The sequence below is a fragment of the Schistocerca nitens genome, chromosome 1 (assembly GCF_023898315.1).
Source record: "Schistocerca nitens isolate TAMUIC-IGC-003100 chromosome 1, iqSchNite1.1, whole genome shotgun sequence".
Classification (NCBI taxonomy): domain Eukaryota; kingdom Metazoa; phylum Arthropoda; class Insecta; order Orthoptera; family Acrididae; genus Schistocerca; species Schistocerca nitens.
The window spans coordinates 620,349,020-620,367,280 of record NC_064614.1 but is presented as its reverse complement, the minus strand read 5'-3'; the positions used below and the strand labels follow the sequence as shown (position 1 = coordinate 620,367,280).

General features: G+C 40.5%; 2 protein-coding genes across 5 annotated transcripts in view; one reads left to right on the top strand and one right to left on the bottom strand.

The window, feature by feature from the left end:
* Positions 1 to 14,931, bottom strand: part of LOC126257400 (DNA-directed RNA polymerases I, II, and III subunit RPABC3) — a 509,897-nt gene extending 494,966 nt beyond the window's left edge. The window contains exon 1 of the mRNA XM_049955560.1: positions 14,804 to 14,931. Coding sequence (XP_049811517.1) covers positions 14,804 to 14,876 — 73 coding nt within the window. The 5' untranslated portion in view covers positions 14,877 to 14,931. The remainder of the gene's footprint in view (positions 1 to 14,803) is intronic.
* Positions 14,932 to 15,124: 193 nt separating this feature from the next.
* Positions 15,125 to 18,261, top strand: part of LOC126257353 (protein UBASH3A homolog) — a 229,655-nt gene continuing 226,518 nt past the window's right edge. For 3 of the 4 annotated variants that reach the window (XM_049955558.1, XM_049955557.1, XM_049955556.1), the window contains exons 1-4: positions 15,125 to 15,252; positions 15,504 to 15,744; positions 15,826 to 16,021; positions 16,216 to 16,311. In XM_049955558.1, coding sequence (XP_049811515.1) covers positions 15,146 to 15,252; positions 15,504 to 15,744; positions 15,826 to 16,021; positions 16,216 to 16,311 — 640 coding nt within the window. In that variant the 5' untranslated portion in view covers positions 15,125 to 15,145. The remainder of the gene's footprint in view (positions 15,253 to 15,503; positions 15,745 to 15,825; positions 16,022 to 16,215; positions 16,312 to 18,261) is intronic. The other variant, XM_049955559.1, reaches the window with a different exon arrangement.

Below are 18,261 nucleotides of genomic sequence, written 5' to 3'. Positions count from 1 at the left end.
AGTATCCATGTAGATGTAGATGTACAATAGGTTCCGGCATATCGCTAAATCTAAACATGTCAGTCAGTGAAGAGAACCGTCCTCAAATGATCTGAATCTCAGTGAAGATGATGGTGCGTGTAGAGCGAACGCTTCATCCTATGCATTACTCGCCTACATAGAGCCTTCATGACATTTCTGAGCCTCCGGAGCAAGTACTCCACTACACAGCGCTTTTGGTGGTGAAGGGAAAACTTCCCAGTAATTCTCGTGAGGTTAGATGCTGATGCCATTGCTAAGTACGGACGATTCAAGTTAAGTGCAGTGTGGGTAGTTAGAATTTGGTAGTTCGGTTAAGCACTGCTGTAAAAACGTGCTTAAATTCTGTATCACTTTTTGTTGTTGTCCCTCATCAGTATCGTTTTTGTGATTCACGGAAATAATTATCGTCCTCTAACATTGATGCTATCAACTTCTAGACTTTAACATGCACGTGGATCGATACATCTTAACGTAGATATTTGAAGGAACCATGAACTATAAATGCATTTCTATATTTCCGCAGTGTAACGGAGAAAAATAATGAGAAAAAATACGAAGCTGTTTGACGGAGAATTCAAGTCTTCTACCCTTCGAAATGCTTTTCTATTTTTTTATTCCGCGACAAATATCGCTTTGGCGAGCGTCGTGACAATTTCAGCAATCCTCTGCGTGTTAAAATTTATTGGTGCTCAAAACTTTCTGAAAAGGCTTTTCTGAAACGATGCAAGCAAGCGTTACACTTAGAAACGGTGCGCTTCACAACGAAAGTTCAGATCCGTACGAAAACGCGATTGAATATAAGCCAGTTATCAAAAATACAGAACTGCTGTCTTTTGCGACGCCACCCAAGGGGGGTATGTTGGACTTGTATCAACAACTACTTTCATTCCATGGTTTGGATACTATTTTCTGATAGTCAATCTAATTAATCTACTGAATGTTGCAATAATATTAAAGGGAAAGTCACGATTTTGAGGTTTCCGTAACGTGGCCGGAGCCTGACACAAAGTACTTTATATGACACAATAAATCACAAATACAATGAGAATGAAAAAAGCATGATGGGCATGGTAAGCATAATTGTGCTCCTACACATCAGATTGATCATTTGAGGATGTTTTATTTACTTTCAGCCTGAGCCTTCGAATTTCTCTAGGGGAACAGGACAAGCAAGAATGACTTTTCTATAGAGCTTTTAAAATCTAGCTCCTACAACTTTTCCGTGGAGTATACAAACAGGAGTGTTACTGTTCAGTCAAAAATCATGTGGTAAGCACACACGAACCCCTTCACTAATCCTTCTTGTTAACTTATCATATGACTTTTCTCTTGATACAAAAGAGTGAAATCTAATCTCGTTGTTCAACTATATTATTATCCAATGACCTTCATTTTCGAGCTCGTAAACGTTGCAAACGATTCTAGATAACGGCGATGAGAATTCTTTGATGTGCGCCACTCGACATACTCAGTGAAAGATATTTCCTCGTCGGGCACTGTAATGTATCTATATGAGACAAGCAGTAGAGACTGACAAGAGGGACGACCCAGTGGAACGTGCAGCAGCACAGTCTGAGATCAAAAAGGGAGGATTTGCTACATTCAAACTGACCCCACTGGACTGTTGCAGGAAGGACTGTAACAATTCGCGGTGTGATTTTGGAATATAGTATTATCAACAAGCTATCATTGAAATGATTATTTTCGTCGAAGGGAGCCACACCTACGATGTTATTTATTATATGGCTACCCGTTTCCGTGCTTTAGTACACTATTACAGCCCTTAACTGACGGTGACGGGGTTAACTCCAATCGTATACGCGATTCAATCAGTGTCCAACAGCTGTGAACCGGTTTTCGCAGAGTGCGACTGGAGTGGGGGAAAAAGTGTGATCTCATGACAAAAAGTTATTGTTAACGCGGAACCTGTTGTTCGCACGCACCGTCAACTCAGTGCAGCAGGGAAAGCACTCACACAAAGCCCCGAGCTAAACAGATCCACTTCACCAACTAATATTATCTGGGATGATGCTAATGATTCTAGTGGCCGCTTTTCCGACAGAACCACTTCACGAAGACTGTGCATTGTCTTTTCGAAAGGTGAGCAATGCAGCCCACCGTCTCTCAGCCAGCGTCTTGCCGAATTGAAGTGTTGTGTTTCTCATCGTGAATGAGGTCTGCGCTAGAGTTCTGTTTGACAACGAATCCCATTGTAAAGAAACATTCTGGACACCAGCTGACGTGGGGAATACAAAAAAGTGCCACGATACTCACAAACATAATCGATCATAACTTCTGTGGTGGACGTGGATTCATGATGCAAGAAGTTGCTATGATCACTATAAGAACGCCGACCCCTATTCTCGTGGCAGGATTGATCATCACGAGATAACGTGATGTAATAAAATGGAACACCTACAGCCGCACCTACGATGTTATTTATTATATGGCTACAAGTTTCGGTGCTTTAGTACACTATTTCAGGCCCTGACTGACGGCGACGGAGTTAACTCCAATCGCAAACGCGATTCCATCAAAATGGTTCAAATGGCTCTGAGCACTATGGGACTTAACATATGAGGTCATCAGTCCCCTAGACTTAGAACTACTTAAACCTAACTAACCTAAGGACAGCACACATATCCATGCCCGAGGTAGGATTCGAACCTGCGACCGTACCAGCAGCATGTTCCGGCAATTCCATCAGTGGGCCAACAGCTATGAACCGGTTTTTGCAGACTACCTGTAACAACGATGTCATGTCTCCAACCATCAACTACTTGATACCCCGAGATAGTGGAAGACATTCGATTTTCAGTGGTGCAGTGGACGTTGACTTCAATTTCAAACTACGCTCTCACAGAATGATCTGTGTTGTTAAGGCAATTGATAGAAACAAATTGCATTCACACTAGGCGCACGGGACTCCCATAAAGCACGCAAGGAATACACTCTGGAGACATCCTGCGCAGGGGATGCCAAATCTCCGACTCTTCGAGACACGGTGCGTCCTCAGCACACTCCGTAAGGCGGTTTGCGGGAGGAGATATTTAGATATACATTCCAATTGTATTGAAGGAGCTGTGGCACAACAGCCTACAGAACTTCTGAAAAGCCACACTGATTGTGCCCCAAACAGATAGAGGTGTTGCATTGTTATTCTTGGTGGGAATATAACTTCTAGATTTTTTTGGTTTGCATGGAATAACAACAGCAGAATTATCTATGTATGATTTGTGTATTAAGACTGATGTCGCTATCACTGTAGGAGAGACGAAGTAACGTCACATTTATTCCACGCTGCTCCGAAGATGGCTTTGTTTTCGGTGCCTAATGCTTGTACATAAGCCCGCCAATTCTTTAACAGTTTGATGGCCCAGTACTAATATTAAAAAAATTACACATTATTATAAGTGGTTGTATCTCAGTAACAATCAAACGAAGTAATTTCCCCCTTACCCCCGAAGCTGTTTATTCTGCTGAGCAACACAGCATCAGCAGCAGTCGTAGTACAGGGTGTTGGCTAAACTTGAGTAATAGCTCCGATGGTAAGGAAGTTGCCAATGATAAACTACTACTCAATTTCCAGGTCCATTAAGACATTGTGGCAGCATACACGGCCGAAAATGGGATTTTTAAAAAGTACACTTTCATACGATAAAGTTTTGAATGAAATGTATACTGTTATACGCACATAAGCAGAAAAGCCTTTTCAACTGTTACACACAACGACAGAAAAATATGAAAATTTATTCCGAAGTTCACACACAACGCAGAACGCAATCTCGCAGCCAGCCATTATTTGTGTATTAGAACCAAACATCATGCAGCAACCGTTTACCTTGCCCAAGTCATAACCGTAACATGGCAGCGAATTATTTACCATATCTATTTTTTTTCAGAGGGTCTCTGTAGGTCTCGATATGTACGTAACAGCTGAAACAGTTCTTAGTACGAAAACAAGAACAGTTTTTGAAAGTCGTTGGTGACTCTCCTCTGACGATGCACTATTTAGCAGCCGGCGAGGAGTATTAAAGTCGCCGATCAGTGCTCATGGAATCGCGCGGAGACAGTTCCGCCGATACACCTATACACTGACAGAGTTGGGCGCATAAACCCTCTGTCGAGACCAGGTTACCCCAAGTTCTCAGCTATTTCCCAGGCATCAGAGTACTAGTGTTGGTGAGATTTATCGCCCCTCGTCCGACGAGTCGACGCCGAGGCTTATTTCTACAGCATTACGTACAGGTCAGGAGCGGAACTAAGGAAAAAATCATTACTCCCTCTTCCTCCGCCAGCAGCACAAAAAACCGCCTGCATACAACATTCAAGCGATGAAGAGACTGGCCACGTCTACAGTCAACAGTAAATCCGACACGATGCGGGAGAGCACACGTAGCAACGGCAAAGAAAAATTCAGTGAAGCAACACAAAGGGGAAAGATCTTTCTAACAACGAAGACTAACTTCCCAAATGTAGGTATAAACGACTGAAAGATACAGAATTCCTCCAATTTACAAGTTGGCACAGCTACAGTCTGCGCACTTGTGTTCACAATCGCGATGCTAAGTGAAATATTGGTGAGTGCACAATACGACTTTGTACTGTGTTATTTATGGCGCCAAAGTTGTTTGAGTTTGCTGCTGTTACAGTTCTTAAATTAATTGTATGCAATATTTACTTCTCAAAGTGCCGATGTAAACATATGATTATACATTAGAGCATTTTATACACTGAGGTGACAAAGGTCATGGAATAGCGATATGCACATACACAAACGGCGGTAGCGTAACGTTCACAAGGTACAAAAAGGGCAGTCCATTGGCGGAGCTGTCATTTGTACTCAGGTGATTCATATGAAAAGGCTTCCGACGTGATTATGGCCGCACGACGGAAATTCACAAACTTTGGACGCGGAATGCTAGTTGGAACTAGAGGCATGGGAAATTCCATTTCGGAAAAAGAGAATTCAATATTCCAAGATCCACAGTGTCAAGAGCGTGTCGAGAATACCAAATTTCAGGCGTTACCTTACTTAATGAGCGAGAGCAGCGGCGTTTCCACGTCGTCATCAGTGCTAAAAGGCATGCAACACTGCGTGAAATAACCGCAGAAATCAATGTGTGGCGAACGTACCCGTTAGGACAGCGCGGCGAAATTTGGCGTTAACGGGCAATTGCAGCAGACGACAGACTCGAGTACCTTTAATAACAGCACGACATCGCCTTGCAGCGCCTCTCTTGGGCTCGGGACCGAACCAGTTGGACCATAGATGACTAGGAAACCGTTGGCTGGTCAGCTGAGTTCCGATTTCTGATGGTAAGAGCTGATGGTAGGGTTGGAGTATGGCGAAGACTCCCCGAAGCCATGGACCCGAGTAGTCAACAACGCACTGTGTAAGCTGGAGGTGGCTCCATAATGGTGTGGGCTGTTTTTACATGCAATGGATTGGGTCCTTTGGCCCATCTGAACCGATAACTGACTGGAAATAGTTATGCACAGGTACTTGGAGACCATTTGCAGCCATTCACGGACTTAATGTTCCCAAACAAGGATGGATGATAATGCGCCATATCATAGGGACACAACTGTTCACGTCTGGTTGGAAGTACATTATGGACAGGTCCAGCAAATGATTTGGCCAACAAGACAGCCCGATGTGAATCCCTTCGACCATTTATGGGGCATAATTTAGAGGTCAGTTCGTACGCAAAATCCTGCAACAGCAACACTTTAGCAATTGTGGACGGCTATAGATGAAGTATGGCTCAATATTTCTGCAGGGGAATTGCAACGGTTTGTTGAATCCATGCCAGGTCATGTTACTACACTACGCCTGGCAAAGTGAAGTCCGACACGATGTTAGGAAGTATCTTGTGACTTGTCACCTGTGTGTATATTTTATCGTTGTTGTTATTATTAAAATCGTTGGCGTCTCTAGATCGTTAGAAGTAGGCGTGATGTCAAATTATATCGGGGTTGGCGGCGAGGAAAGACAGTAATAAACTGTGACTCCCAGACCCGAACACTGTAGCCGCACCTATGCAAGCGTGGGACTAGGTGGTCCAAAAAAAAGACCTCAGGGGCGAACGCCGTGAGGTCGGTCCAGTGGCGGCGTCACGGCCCCGAGGGACTCTCAGATACTAGTGAACCTAACAATGAGAACGACTGCGCAAGCGAGCACTGCGCGGCAGACACAGATCTACTCTGGCAGTATAGTAATTATTGCATTGGCTGGCTGTGAGTGACGCGGAAACCCTGACAGGTGGTGGACGGCGAGCGAGGGGTAAGGGTGCTGAGGGGTGTTCGATCGGCCTTGACCCCGGCGGCACTGCGCCGTCCTCCTCCGGTATCGACCTGACCCAGCCATGGCGCGCCATCTTGAGGGGGGGCGAACACGGTCGGGGCACACCTAACGTGGCTAGCGCTGGGGTCAGCTCACGAACATGACCATAGCCTCTCATCACGGCCCACTGTCAAAAAGTAGGATACCGCGGCCGTTTCATTGTGGTTGAATTAAATTACCTGGCGCCTGACGTTTTAAGTCCAAAGTTGCGGCAACTACCATCTTCAAGCAACCAACACTGAGATCCGCTCACCGTGGCGATAGAAAATCGCTTTAAAGCCTATCTCGTACAAAAATATAAAAAAATCAAACCCTCGTTTTGTTTCGATCTGTCTAATGCCTTTAAGCACATCAAAAATCTATTCTTAATTTTATTTAGAGCCACGTTTAAGTTTGTTTGAAGTATGTGACTACTTCCCCGTTTTGAATCAGTGTCACAGTTGTCAAATCATTTCTGGAAAGTATTGAACTCAATTTGTTTACGCTGATTAGCAAGATACCTCACGGATACTTCCAAAGTTATGTATCAGACTACGTTTACAGCGTATACGTTCGGAACCTCGCGTTTTTTCCAGTACTTAAATTTTAACAACCATGACGTATAAAGTGTATACGTCCTACAAAAATACCAAAATTCTAAAATTCGCATACAGTATGTCCATGACTACAGTTTGTATAACCAGGACGAAAACCTATTTTAATCGGGTCTAGAGCTACGATTTTTTCTTGAAATTGGAGAAATATTTTTACGGAGCGCTAGTGGGAACACGTGAGAGCTGATAGTTCCAGGCTCTCATTGGCGTATTATAAGGCTGAAACAGTCCAGCCCGCTACTTGTACAGTACCAACTACTTTAAATTCGCAATATCATTAACATACCAACTGAAATTGACAGATACTCGTACAATCACTTGGAGTAAATGGGAAACTGGAATACTAAATATCGACTTCCACAATATTATTTCTACCCTCCGGGGAAACAAAGTTGTAAGCCGTCGTGAGTATTTTACACGTCAAACAGTTACAAATAACATTGCTACACCCCACGCACACATTTCGCTTGGTCTCGCAACGAACGTTTAATTACATTTCCATGTAATTACGAGTACGGCCGTTATGGAGTAACGGTCTCTGCCTTTAATAAATAACGGCACGCTATAGGTTTCGCAAATTGCGAGGGCGTGCCACCGATATGGTCTTAAAAGGCGACAGCGCCATCTGTGATCGGGTGACGGGAGTAGTGAATATCAACACCCGCATACTGGTAGCCAATTGCCTGAGTTATTGAGTACAATATTTTTCTTATGTGCTGATAATTACTTAAAACAGTATCATTTTCGTACAGGTGAATGTAGAACTTGTGTTGTACCGTATGCGAAAGGTAGAAAGAGACACGGAATAACGTGTAAGAGTTCGATTTAGTATTAAAGCAACGTACTGCTTACAACTTTCATTTCACACTCGATGGCGATCCGCTCCTCGAAAAATGAAGTCCGATATCTTCATCGCTGTGTAATCTCTAATGTTACTAAAAGAACGAATAAATGAATGATAATATTCGAGTGAACAGTAATTCATCTCAAATTTGAGGTTTTCCTTCCCTGTTTTCTGACTCCAATTTTGTTACAAGTCAAACCTGCGGCTGCACCTGTTCCCGAAATAAACAGCGGCGTTTGTTCCCAGCGAATATGAGCGACACACACACACACACACACACACACACACACATACTGCACTTCTTAAAGATGGTTAAAACACAACACATGCGATGACAGTGTGGCTAGACACGTCCGAGTTTTTCTGGTAATACAACACGGACACAAGTCATCTGTAACATAGCCCCTTCTGTCGGCGAGAAAATTATGAACTACGAAACCGGTACACTTCCGGAAATTAGTGCTGCACAAATGTGGTACAGCGCAAACCCATAGTTTCATGCAATTGCAGCGACGCACCACCCGAAAACTTGCCATTAAATAAAAGAAGGAAATTCATTAGGGCCGATACAGCTAAAGCTAACGAGTCGCTAGCAGAGCAAGAAGTGAAGTCTAGGAAAGAAAAGTCACACGACACGTTAAAGACGAACTCTGTCGAAGATGGTGAGTTTCTGACGAGTTAAGGGGGTCTTCAGTGAGCTTCGACCATTCGTCTGATGCCAGATTTCCGTCACAGCAACGCGCTAAACAAGAGATGTGGCCTTGGTATGCTTTCAGCCCCGTCCCTCTTAATTGTGTTTGCCTTGCGCTGACAGGTTTCTCGACGGGGCGCAAGAGCAAACTCCAGTTCCATCTTTGTCCATCGACTGCGAGTTTCTACAGTGACAACGTCACTGTTTGCCACTAGAGAGAGAGAGAGAGAGAGAGAGAGAGAGAGAGAGAGTTCAATGAAACACTTCATCCCACTTTCTTGGTTAAAAGGCATAAGATGTGTAACAAGCAGATTTTCATTTAAAACACTAAGAAACGAATGCCATAATTTGTGTGATGAACATATTTAATGACCCCGATATTGAAAGGGAAAACCATATTGTTTCTTCCTTTTTACTTATATCAGGACAGTTTGTTAGCCATTCTGCGAATCTGCTCCTTCATGATTTCCATATTTACTTGATGCTGAAGACAGTTTTTCCAAGCTATTCCAGCACAGACACGTTTCCTATCAAGCACTATGCCTATTTTAATCTTTTTGGGATCAGTTGTCTCACTTAGTAGGGAGATCTGGATAGAGTATCCACTGTATCATAAAATTCAAGTCACAGTAAAGCAATCTCAATTTTTTGGCCTTAATATGAAGGAAGAGAATGACATCCTGCAATGCAGAGCGTTGATGGTGGGGAAAATTTTCCAAACCTTCCAGTTTGTTTTTTCATGTAACGAAACTGACAGAGTGAAATTCTATTTGCAGGAGTAATTACTCTGAACCCAAGGGCATACTGTTTCTTTCATCATGGTGGCTACTGGCCTTATTTGCTGTATTATTGACTTCCCTAATAATTCTCTGTTTGATACTACATAACCAGTCATTCTTCTCAGAAGGCAACATTCATACAAAAATGTTTCATCACCTACTATCCAGATTGTTCTAGACTCTAACTGGCATGCCAAACATTATGCACTCACGAAAATTCAAAAACACTCCTTATATAAATCAAGTAATACACGTCTAACAGACAGGCGGTCTTTTGCCCCCCACCCACCACTTGTGAAAGGAAATAGCATATGTACCATGTATCCTCTGTAAACACACTGAGACAGATTACACATTAACATTACATCTCTTGCTACGCTGATATTAAATGCAATGACCTGTACGAACCACACATATGCAACCAACTAAGGCAACACAGAGATCACAATAACTTTGAAACTACGTAAAAGAGGATTATGATACAATGTATTCAACATTAATTTAGTGAATAAACTCTGTGCCTTCATTCAATTAGGCTCTATTGTGACATTTATTTATATTATGACATTTGTTTGCCATTTTCCTTCTCCTAAAGTAAAGTCATGTGCACACAATGTTATCACAATATACGAAGTCATAGGCTATACACAATTCTCACAATGTGAACTTTTAATTCAAACCAGTTAGCCTACAGCAAATATGTGTGTCATTTTACTTAATTTCATTACACAGAAAGCCACCAATTTGTTCTCATATGTACATTAATGAAACACAGCATCCTTTTTATTTCAAACATTTCTTCTATCAGATGCTTATAATGACTAACAGTTACTGACACTGCTATTGTTGTTTCAGTTCCGAACATAATGAATGCTTTAAGACTTCTCAACTGTCCATTTAAGTGACTTCGATAACTTTTGCCTAGAGCACAAATTACAAGGAAATAGTTTATCATCTCGTAAATGTTAGTGTCAAAACACTAGCTTATATCGTGGAAGAAAGTCATCTGAGGCCATCAAGGGAAACAATGAAAAACCTTGCCTTTGCTACTGTTAAACTTCCACTGTTGCACTACAACAGATTGTCAATAAAATATACTAATAAAAAAGGTCTAATCTTTTTCAAGTAGCTGCTACAGAAATTATCTTTAATAATTTATGAAAATATAAAATTTCAAATTCACTAAGCATTACAAATTTTGGATTAACCGCACACTACTAGGCAACGATAAGAAAGAACAAGGGTTTAGCCTGTACTAGAATGTTTAATGAAATTTTTATATTTGTTGCTATCCTAACTAAGTGAAATGTAAACAATCTGATTATGGGTTCACTCTGTCCAAGTTAGTAACTTATAGGCACTGCACTGTACATTTATTATGTAGGAAATCGTATCTAGGAAGAATCCCTGTTATGCCTCACTAGTGAAGTCAAAAAATGCTTCAAATGGCTCTGAGTACTATGGGACTCAACATCGGAGGTCATCAGTACCCTAGAACTTAGAACTAGTTAAACCTAACTAACCTAAGGACAACACACACATCCATGCCCAAGACAGAATTCGAACCTGCGACCGTAGCAGTCGCGCAGTTCCTGACTGATGCGCCTAGAACCGCTCGGCCACTGCGGCCGGCTAGTAAAGTCACTTCCATTTGAACTGTGTGACAAGATCCGGGCTGGTTTACGGTCCAGCGACACAAATGGTCACTTGAGGTGCTAGAGTGCATACCTGTGGTGGATATCATTAGTAGTGAAAGATATCACTGATACAAGTATATAACAGAAAAAGAAACATGAACACTACCACTCGGCTCCAGACACAACTGAAATGAGTAATATGGCCAGGAGAGGCAACTAATGTCTGTGGGAAGGGAGTGGGACTGGCAGGTGCCAATTATATGATGCTTGTGTGCAAAAATGCTCTCACATCGGCCCTGGCGAACACTAGTTTACTGCCTCAAGCAGCTTGTTATTTGCTGTCACAAAGATGGGTGGACTCTGTTCCACACTATTACATTTCAGGGTGATTTGAATGTTTATGTAATAGATTCATGGCAGCATAGTTATGGTCCTAACAGCTGAAGTGTGCAGGGTTATGTGCAGTGAGAAGTGTGAAAAATCTGAATGAACAGTGCTTAATTTTTTCCTTCTTTCATTCAGCTAACATGTAACATACACCCAACTGAAGAGCACATTTGTTAAGACACTGGCCCCAGATTTAGAAGGGTGAAAACTTCAGGCTATCCTAATTTAAGTTTTGCTGAATCATTTCAGGGAAATGCAGGGATGGTTACCTCAACAGTCCTGTTCTCTCCTTGTTAAACATGTATGTTTATATGTCTGTATAGTTGACATATTTTCTTGTTGTAAGCTGAAAAAGCCTGCATCATTGTAAAATGATACATGGATGGAAATACGGAAGCGTCCGATCCCGCCCGTCTGCTTTGACCCATGACGTCACAAATATGGCGGAAACAAACACACAAAGAAGCCTAATGACACTAACGGAACAAGCGCGGGAAATGGGGTGTTTTGGGTGGGGGGCAAACTAAATATAAACAAATTTAAACGCCTTACGTAGCTACAACGTGTAAGTGAAGACAGCCATGCATGAATACCCACCCACCTCCCCAGGGGTCGTAACCCCTGCAACCCATAGAAGATAAAGATGCTTCAGTAGCTGATTAGTGTTTTTTGTCTTTTTTAAAAAAAAATCTCACGGGATAGAACGAACAGATCAGAAAAGTAAATAAAGTAAGATAAAACAGAACTGGAGACTGCCACACTCAAACCAAACTCCGCGCCGTTCATGACGTCACACACAACACCCTTACGTCACGGGTCAAAGCCGACGCGTGGGATCGGACGCTTCTGTCGACTCACATGGACAAATAAATAACTGATACTTAATCACCCACACTTCAACATATCTTTGAGAAGGAGTACAGCTGCGGTAGCAGGTTCGAATCCTGCCTCGGGCACGGATGTGTGTGATGTCCTTAGGTTATTTAGGTTTAAGTAGTTCTAAGTTCTAGGCGACTGATGACCTCAGAAGTTAAGTCGCATGGTGCTCAGAGCCATTTGAACCATTTGAAGGAGTAGAAACAAGTAAGCACTCATTATAGATAGGAAACGGTCCATATCTTTATTGCATTAATTAGGCAATACTCACAACTCCCATATCAAAAGTTTGCACCATGAATGAAATTTATAAGAACAAAAAGAAAATATCTGATGTTAAGATGCTATGAATATTTTTCTATTGCTCAAAAAGCATTATCTATGCTGTTACTTTTGAAATAATAGTAAAGTAATGATAGAAATAATGCCTCATCACAAATTATGAGAAGACTAATTAATGGAAATGAAATGATGATATGGTATTTCTGAGCAGGAGACCCAGTCTGGTGGTGTTCAGTCCCTGATGTACATCTTGGGCAAGGGGGTTAAGTGGGATTAAACAATGAGGTGATCAGTCCCTTCTTTTTTCATAATCAAACATACAAACATTTCACGAGAAGCAGGTTGACAGCCAATTTGAGTTTTTATTATATCTCAGGCATAGAGCCACGTAAGTAATAGAGTGAAGGAAAACCAACAACAGGAAGTAATAAAATGCAGAGAGATGTTGAATATCAACTGGTCAAAACTAGTCACATGCCCCGTGCAGGCTTATCTTGTGGTGGAAGGTCAGATTTGGCACCCTACGTGAGTTCCTTAGTCCATAAGCAAAATACGCAACGTATAAAACACTAAAGGGTTGGAAAACCCTTGTATTGAGGAAAGCTACTGATCAGGGGGCAACGACATCCACTAAGGCTTTCATGTGCGGAGAAAACACACACACACACACACACACACACACACACACACACACACACACACACAAAATTATAAATCTGCGCAGAACTTCCTGTTCTACCGATTTGAGTACAATCTGTTTAAAAAATAACAGTAAGGAAGAGTAGGAATAATGTCCTGTTGATGACAGTGTTACCTGACAGAGCACCACAGATTATGAAAGAATGACACAGGAAATCATACATCTGGACGCACAGATAGTGACTTGAACCCAAACCCAATTACAGTGTATCTGCCAAAGTACTATCTTGCTTGATTTAAAACCTAATGTTTTTCATATAAAAAACAAAAAATACATTTACACTTGCTACTGATCATGTTCTCACTTGTAAGACAAAAAGGAATTTATGAAATGAAAAACAGTAAATTTGTAATTATAAATATCGTAACAAATAAGAACCCTATGTTAAGGATAACAAGAAGCAATCAGTGACAGACACCAGATTATATGATTTGCAAATTGTATCTGACCGGGTATCATGTTTGCATTCTGCTGCCAACAACAATGTTAATCAAAAATCATGTAGATAATGATTAAACAAAAAACATATGTTCAACTTGTATTTCATGGCTGCAAACACAATTGTATCACATTAACTTTGCTTCACAGAAATAGGAACTTATCGACACTTGGCAATAACTGACAAAAGATTGTCCTTGTGATGGATCCTGATGATTGCAGCACTATAATGACAGATTTACCCAAACTGGAAATGTCTTAATTTTCTTGATAAACTGTTGTGTGAAAGTGGGTAGCGGCATATCCATTGAGATTTTGAAGGAATGTGACATGTACACTGGTGAAAGCAAGCCACAGAGACAGCCACACTATGTGTATACATAATTAAAGCGGAAAAGTAGATGTATGATCAACCTTCACTAGGATGTGTGTTCGAAGCAGAAATCTTACAACAAAATGCCTGCATATGGAAATTGGTGGCAAATTCAGCGACGGACTTATTCAGGTTACTTGAATATTACAAGAATATCGCATTTCCTCCTAGAAAATTTTAACTTGGTTAGTCGTGGCAACACCAATTCTGGACACATAGAGCATACCGAAGTTTCGACTTATTTTTGGGTTAATTCTAAAGTTGTTTACTAATAATCACAAGACGCGACTCTATAATGTTACACAGAACCACAGTCCAGACCTCGAGATGGTCCATGGAATGAAACATAGAATAGGAAAGTAATAAAACGTCACAAACAATTTTTTTAAAAAATCTTGTTTCCAAACTACAAAGAGTCTAAATTATATGTAACGACTTTAAATCATGTTTTTTGTGGTGCAGCCAATTCTTCTGCTTGACGCACAACAGTTCCCCAGCATGCCTACAGCACAACGCGAATTTTGCGACTTCTCACACTACTTCACAATAGCACTCATTACTTCATTATGATTACAGCGATATGCTGCGTGTGTCGACTGCAAGAATGAATACAATCTTCAATTTATTAATGGCTTGATTACGCACGAAAACTGCTAACATCCCACGTTACACTCGACACACTACAGCAGCAGCGCCATCACCGACTCACTCACACGCTCACCAGGTGATGCACATAACCTCAAAATTACTGTCATGAAATTGTTATCAAAATGATTCATCAATTTTACCAGCCCCAAAATTGCGTAATACTATACAAAATAAGCCTACGAACTAACCTCTGTCAAACTTCTTTCCTTCAGGATCAATGTCTTTCACATTAAATATATCTTCAAACAACACGCCCGCCATCGCGAACCGGAAACAATAACATAAAACCACCAACTTTGGTACAGCGTCTTTGATATCGACATGATTCATGTGATCTAGAAGGCATTTAGTAAGTATATTCCTTACTTCGAGATACTCTACGACAGATTTTTGAAGTGTTACATATAATAATTTATATTTTTCGTACAGTAATATAGAAAAATAACATTGAATAATATCTTTGGTAAAGTTGACATTTTCACTATAATCTTTGAACTGTATATGTTATGGTTGATAGTTCAGCAAATGAAATGGCGACGTTACCCCCAAGGAAAAACGCGACACCTACAAAAATATCAAGACAGTATCTATCACCATTGCAAATACTTTTGCAGATGGGATTTCCCAAACATAGAGCGTAAGGTCACGTTTTAAAATTTTGAATGTCTATATCAATGTTTGTTGTTCGACTAAAATGTTTGGTTGCCAATAATCTTTCATTAATAAAGAATTTTCCCTGTGAATTTGTGTTGACGGGTGACGGAAACGAAAGTTTAATCTTCTATATAAATTAACAGAGGGAACTTGTTTCCTAGATTGTCTGTTGACAAAAAAGGCAAAGAAAGAAAAATTACGGTGCCAGTTTTCATTCGGTGGTATGAATTTCAGGGAGAAGGCATTAGCAGCAACCGGCCATAGAGGTGTTCAGCTTGCATCTGACTGGCTACTAGCACATGTGAATGACCCGACACTGGATGACAATAGTCCACGAGAGTACATATTATATGCATGCCCAACAGGCCCATTCTTTGAACAGCTGGAAAATTTTTGGAATTTGTCGCTTGCACAGTGTGGTTGGAATGGTGCACACAGTTTCATGCCTCATATAACTTTAGTTTCATTTTTTAAGGTATGGAGAGAGAAAATTGGTTACTGTTAATTGATGTAGGTTCGATAGCTTCACTGAAGTTTTTGTGGCATTTTGATTCAGGCTCCTGATGAAAGTGCCCAGCAGTTAGCACGAACTCTCAAGCATGTTGTTGAACTGCAAAGAGTGAATTTAAAGGAACCCTTGAAACTGGAAACATATGTCTCACAGAACTTCATGGGTTTTTTTGTGCATGAGGAGCATGCTGATATTCTGAAAAGGATTGCCCTGCAATATGTTAAAGAGGTGTCAAATGCAAGTAAGTAATTTCTTAGTTACTGAATGAATCATAGTCAAAATACTTTCTGAAATTTCTCTCTGGTAAAAAAAGAGGAGGTTGATTTTAGTGAGATGGCGAACAAATTTGTGATGAGCTGCATGTTGTGACAGAATACTTTCCTTACTCTTTTTTCTGTACTTAGTGCCTTTCCTATACTCTGTGTTCCTTTACAGTCATAAATGATAATTACGAACACCTCGACGCACTGTCAGCTTGTTTTCCATGGTGCACCACAGCTACTGATAGATATGTTCCTCGTGGAGTCAAATGTAAGCTCACTATGGGTTTAATGACATATATTTCATTATGATTTGGCATGATGTTGAAGTGCATGATACTGCCAGTAATTCTGTGTTGTCTAAGGTACTGACCTTTCATCAGCTTAATATAACCAAGGCAATTCAAATAGCTGAACAGTCTTGCCTAAGGATGTAAGTATTGCCAAAACACATGGGAGAATTAAGGGTATTTCATCTTTTTTACCATTTTGCTTTCATTTTTGCTGTTACAGTTTGCAGTGGATCCACTGTTTCTTTAATTTATGTGAAGTTCCTCCAGTTTTGCAGTCTCTTCAGTTGGGCAAATATTTTACACTCTCTTTTTGGTTTTGTTCTCCTGTGGAACAAGTTGTTATTATTATTATTTTATTTGTACTCCATTGTGTGTGCTGCTTCACTGTCTGGTACAGTTCAGAAATATTGTACTAATACCCAACAAGACTGTGCCTATATAAGGTCTGTGTTTAAGGTTTCCTTTTCAACTAACTTTCCAGCTTGTTTTTTAGTGCTTAGTATTCCTGAATTAAAGCATCCCATAATCCAGCTTGTGTGCGTACTTCTGGTGACCAAAGGCTGTATCCAGCTTCAGTGTAGTATATGTTGCATGGCTTCTTTAGCAGTTTCCTTTCAGTTATGAGAAACTGTGGTTCAGTTATAGTTAATATTGACCCGGTATCAGGTATTGCTGTTAGTTTGTGTGTGTGTGCTGCTGTTACTACCAAAAAATCATTGGTCTGTACTTTTGTGATATTTCCATTACTGTGGCATTTAAGTTTTACATTTCATTATTTTCTGTCTACCCATGGCACAGAAGAATTATATAGAAGTTAAATTCTTTTCTTTCTTGCTAGTGTTGACATGGAAAAATATCTGATTCTTCCACTGCCTACATATGCCACAATCAGTATGCCAGTAAATTGTGTGAATTTTCTGATGACCTCTTCATGATGATTTCAATTATATTTGTTAGTTGACTAATGTGTGCAATAATTTTGAAAGCTGTGTGTATTTCTCCATTCAACATAAATTATCATTTTATATACTTCATTGTTCTGTTATACGGGGGGGGGGGGGGGGGGGGGGAACTTAACACTCAATCCTGTTTGACTGGAGATAAGATAGTGTACTTCAGGAATATTTCGTTTGTGAGCAGTATTAATTAACCCACTCATATAGTTAAGATCCCATGATTGAGAATTTCAAAGGGTGTTAAATTGTAATATATTATTAAACTACTATATTCCGTTTGTTTGCATAGGCTAAAAGCAACTTAAATAAATTATAGTAACAGAAAACCAACTACCTGTGAAAAGTCTGCTACTTTTACAGTTATGTTAACTTACTATTACTGTGTGTTTAATATTTATAATAATAATGGAAATTCCTGGATAGAACAACATGTAAAATAAGCGAAAGCCAACCACTCATCTATAGCAGACTGATGTGTGGCGCATACACACACGTAACAGGAAACAGCGTTCACTAGCTTTTGAGCTCCAGCTTTTTTTCTAGTAGAAAATATATGTATCCACAACCACAAAGACATGCAAACACGTACTACTGTGGCTGCAGCAACATTGAATAATAACAGTAATCTAGCAGCCCACGTCTGAATTGCTTTGATGTATTTAATCCAAACTGGTAGGGATCCCAAACACGCAAGCAGTACAAGACTGGATTGCACTGGTGTTCTCTTCGCAGCCTGCTTTACAAATGAACCATGTTTTCCTAAAATCCTACCAATAAACTAAAGCCGACAATTTGCCTTCTGTACTACACTCTGTACATGATTGTTTCTTTTCGTATTGCTTTGCAAAATTATACCTCAATATTTAATCAGTGTGATTGTGTCAAGCGATCGCTAATCACCTGCGTTAACTTAACAATTTTCTGCATTTATTATTATAATTCATCGCATTGATCAGCCATGTGCCTGGTTTC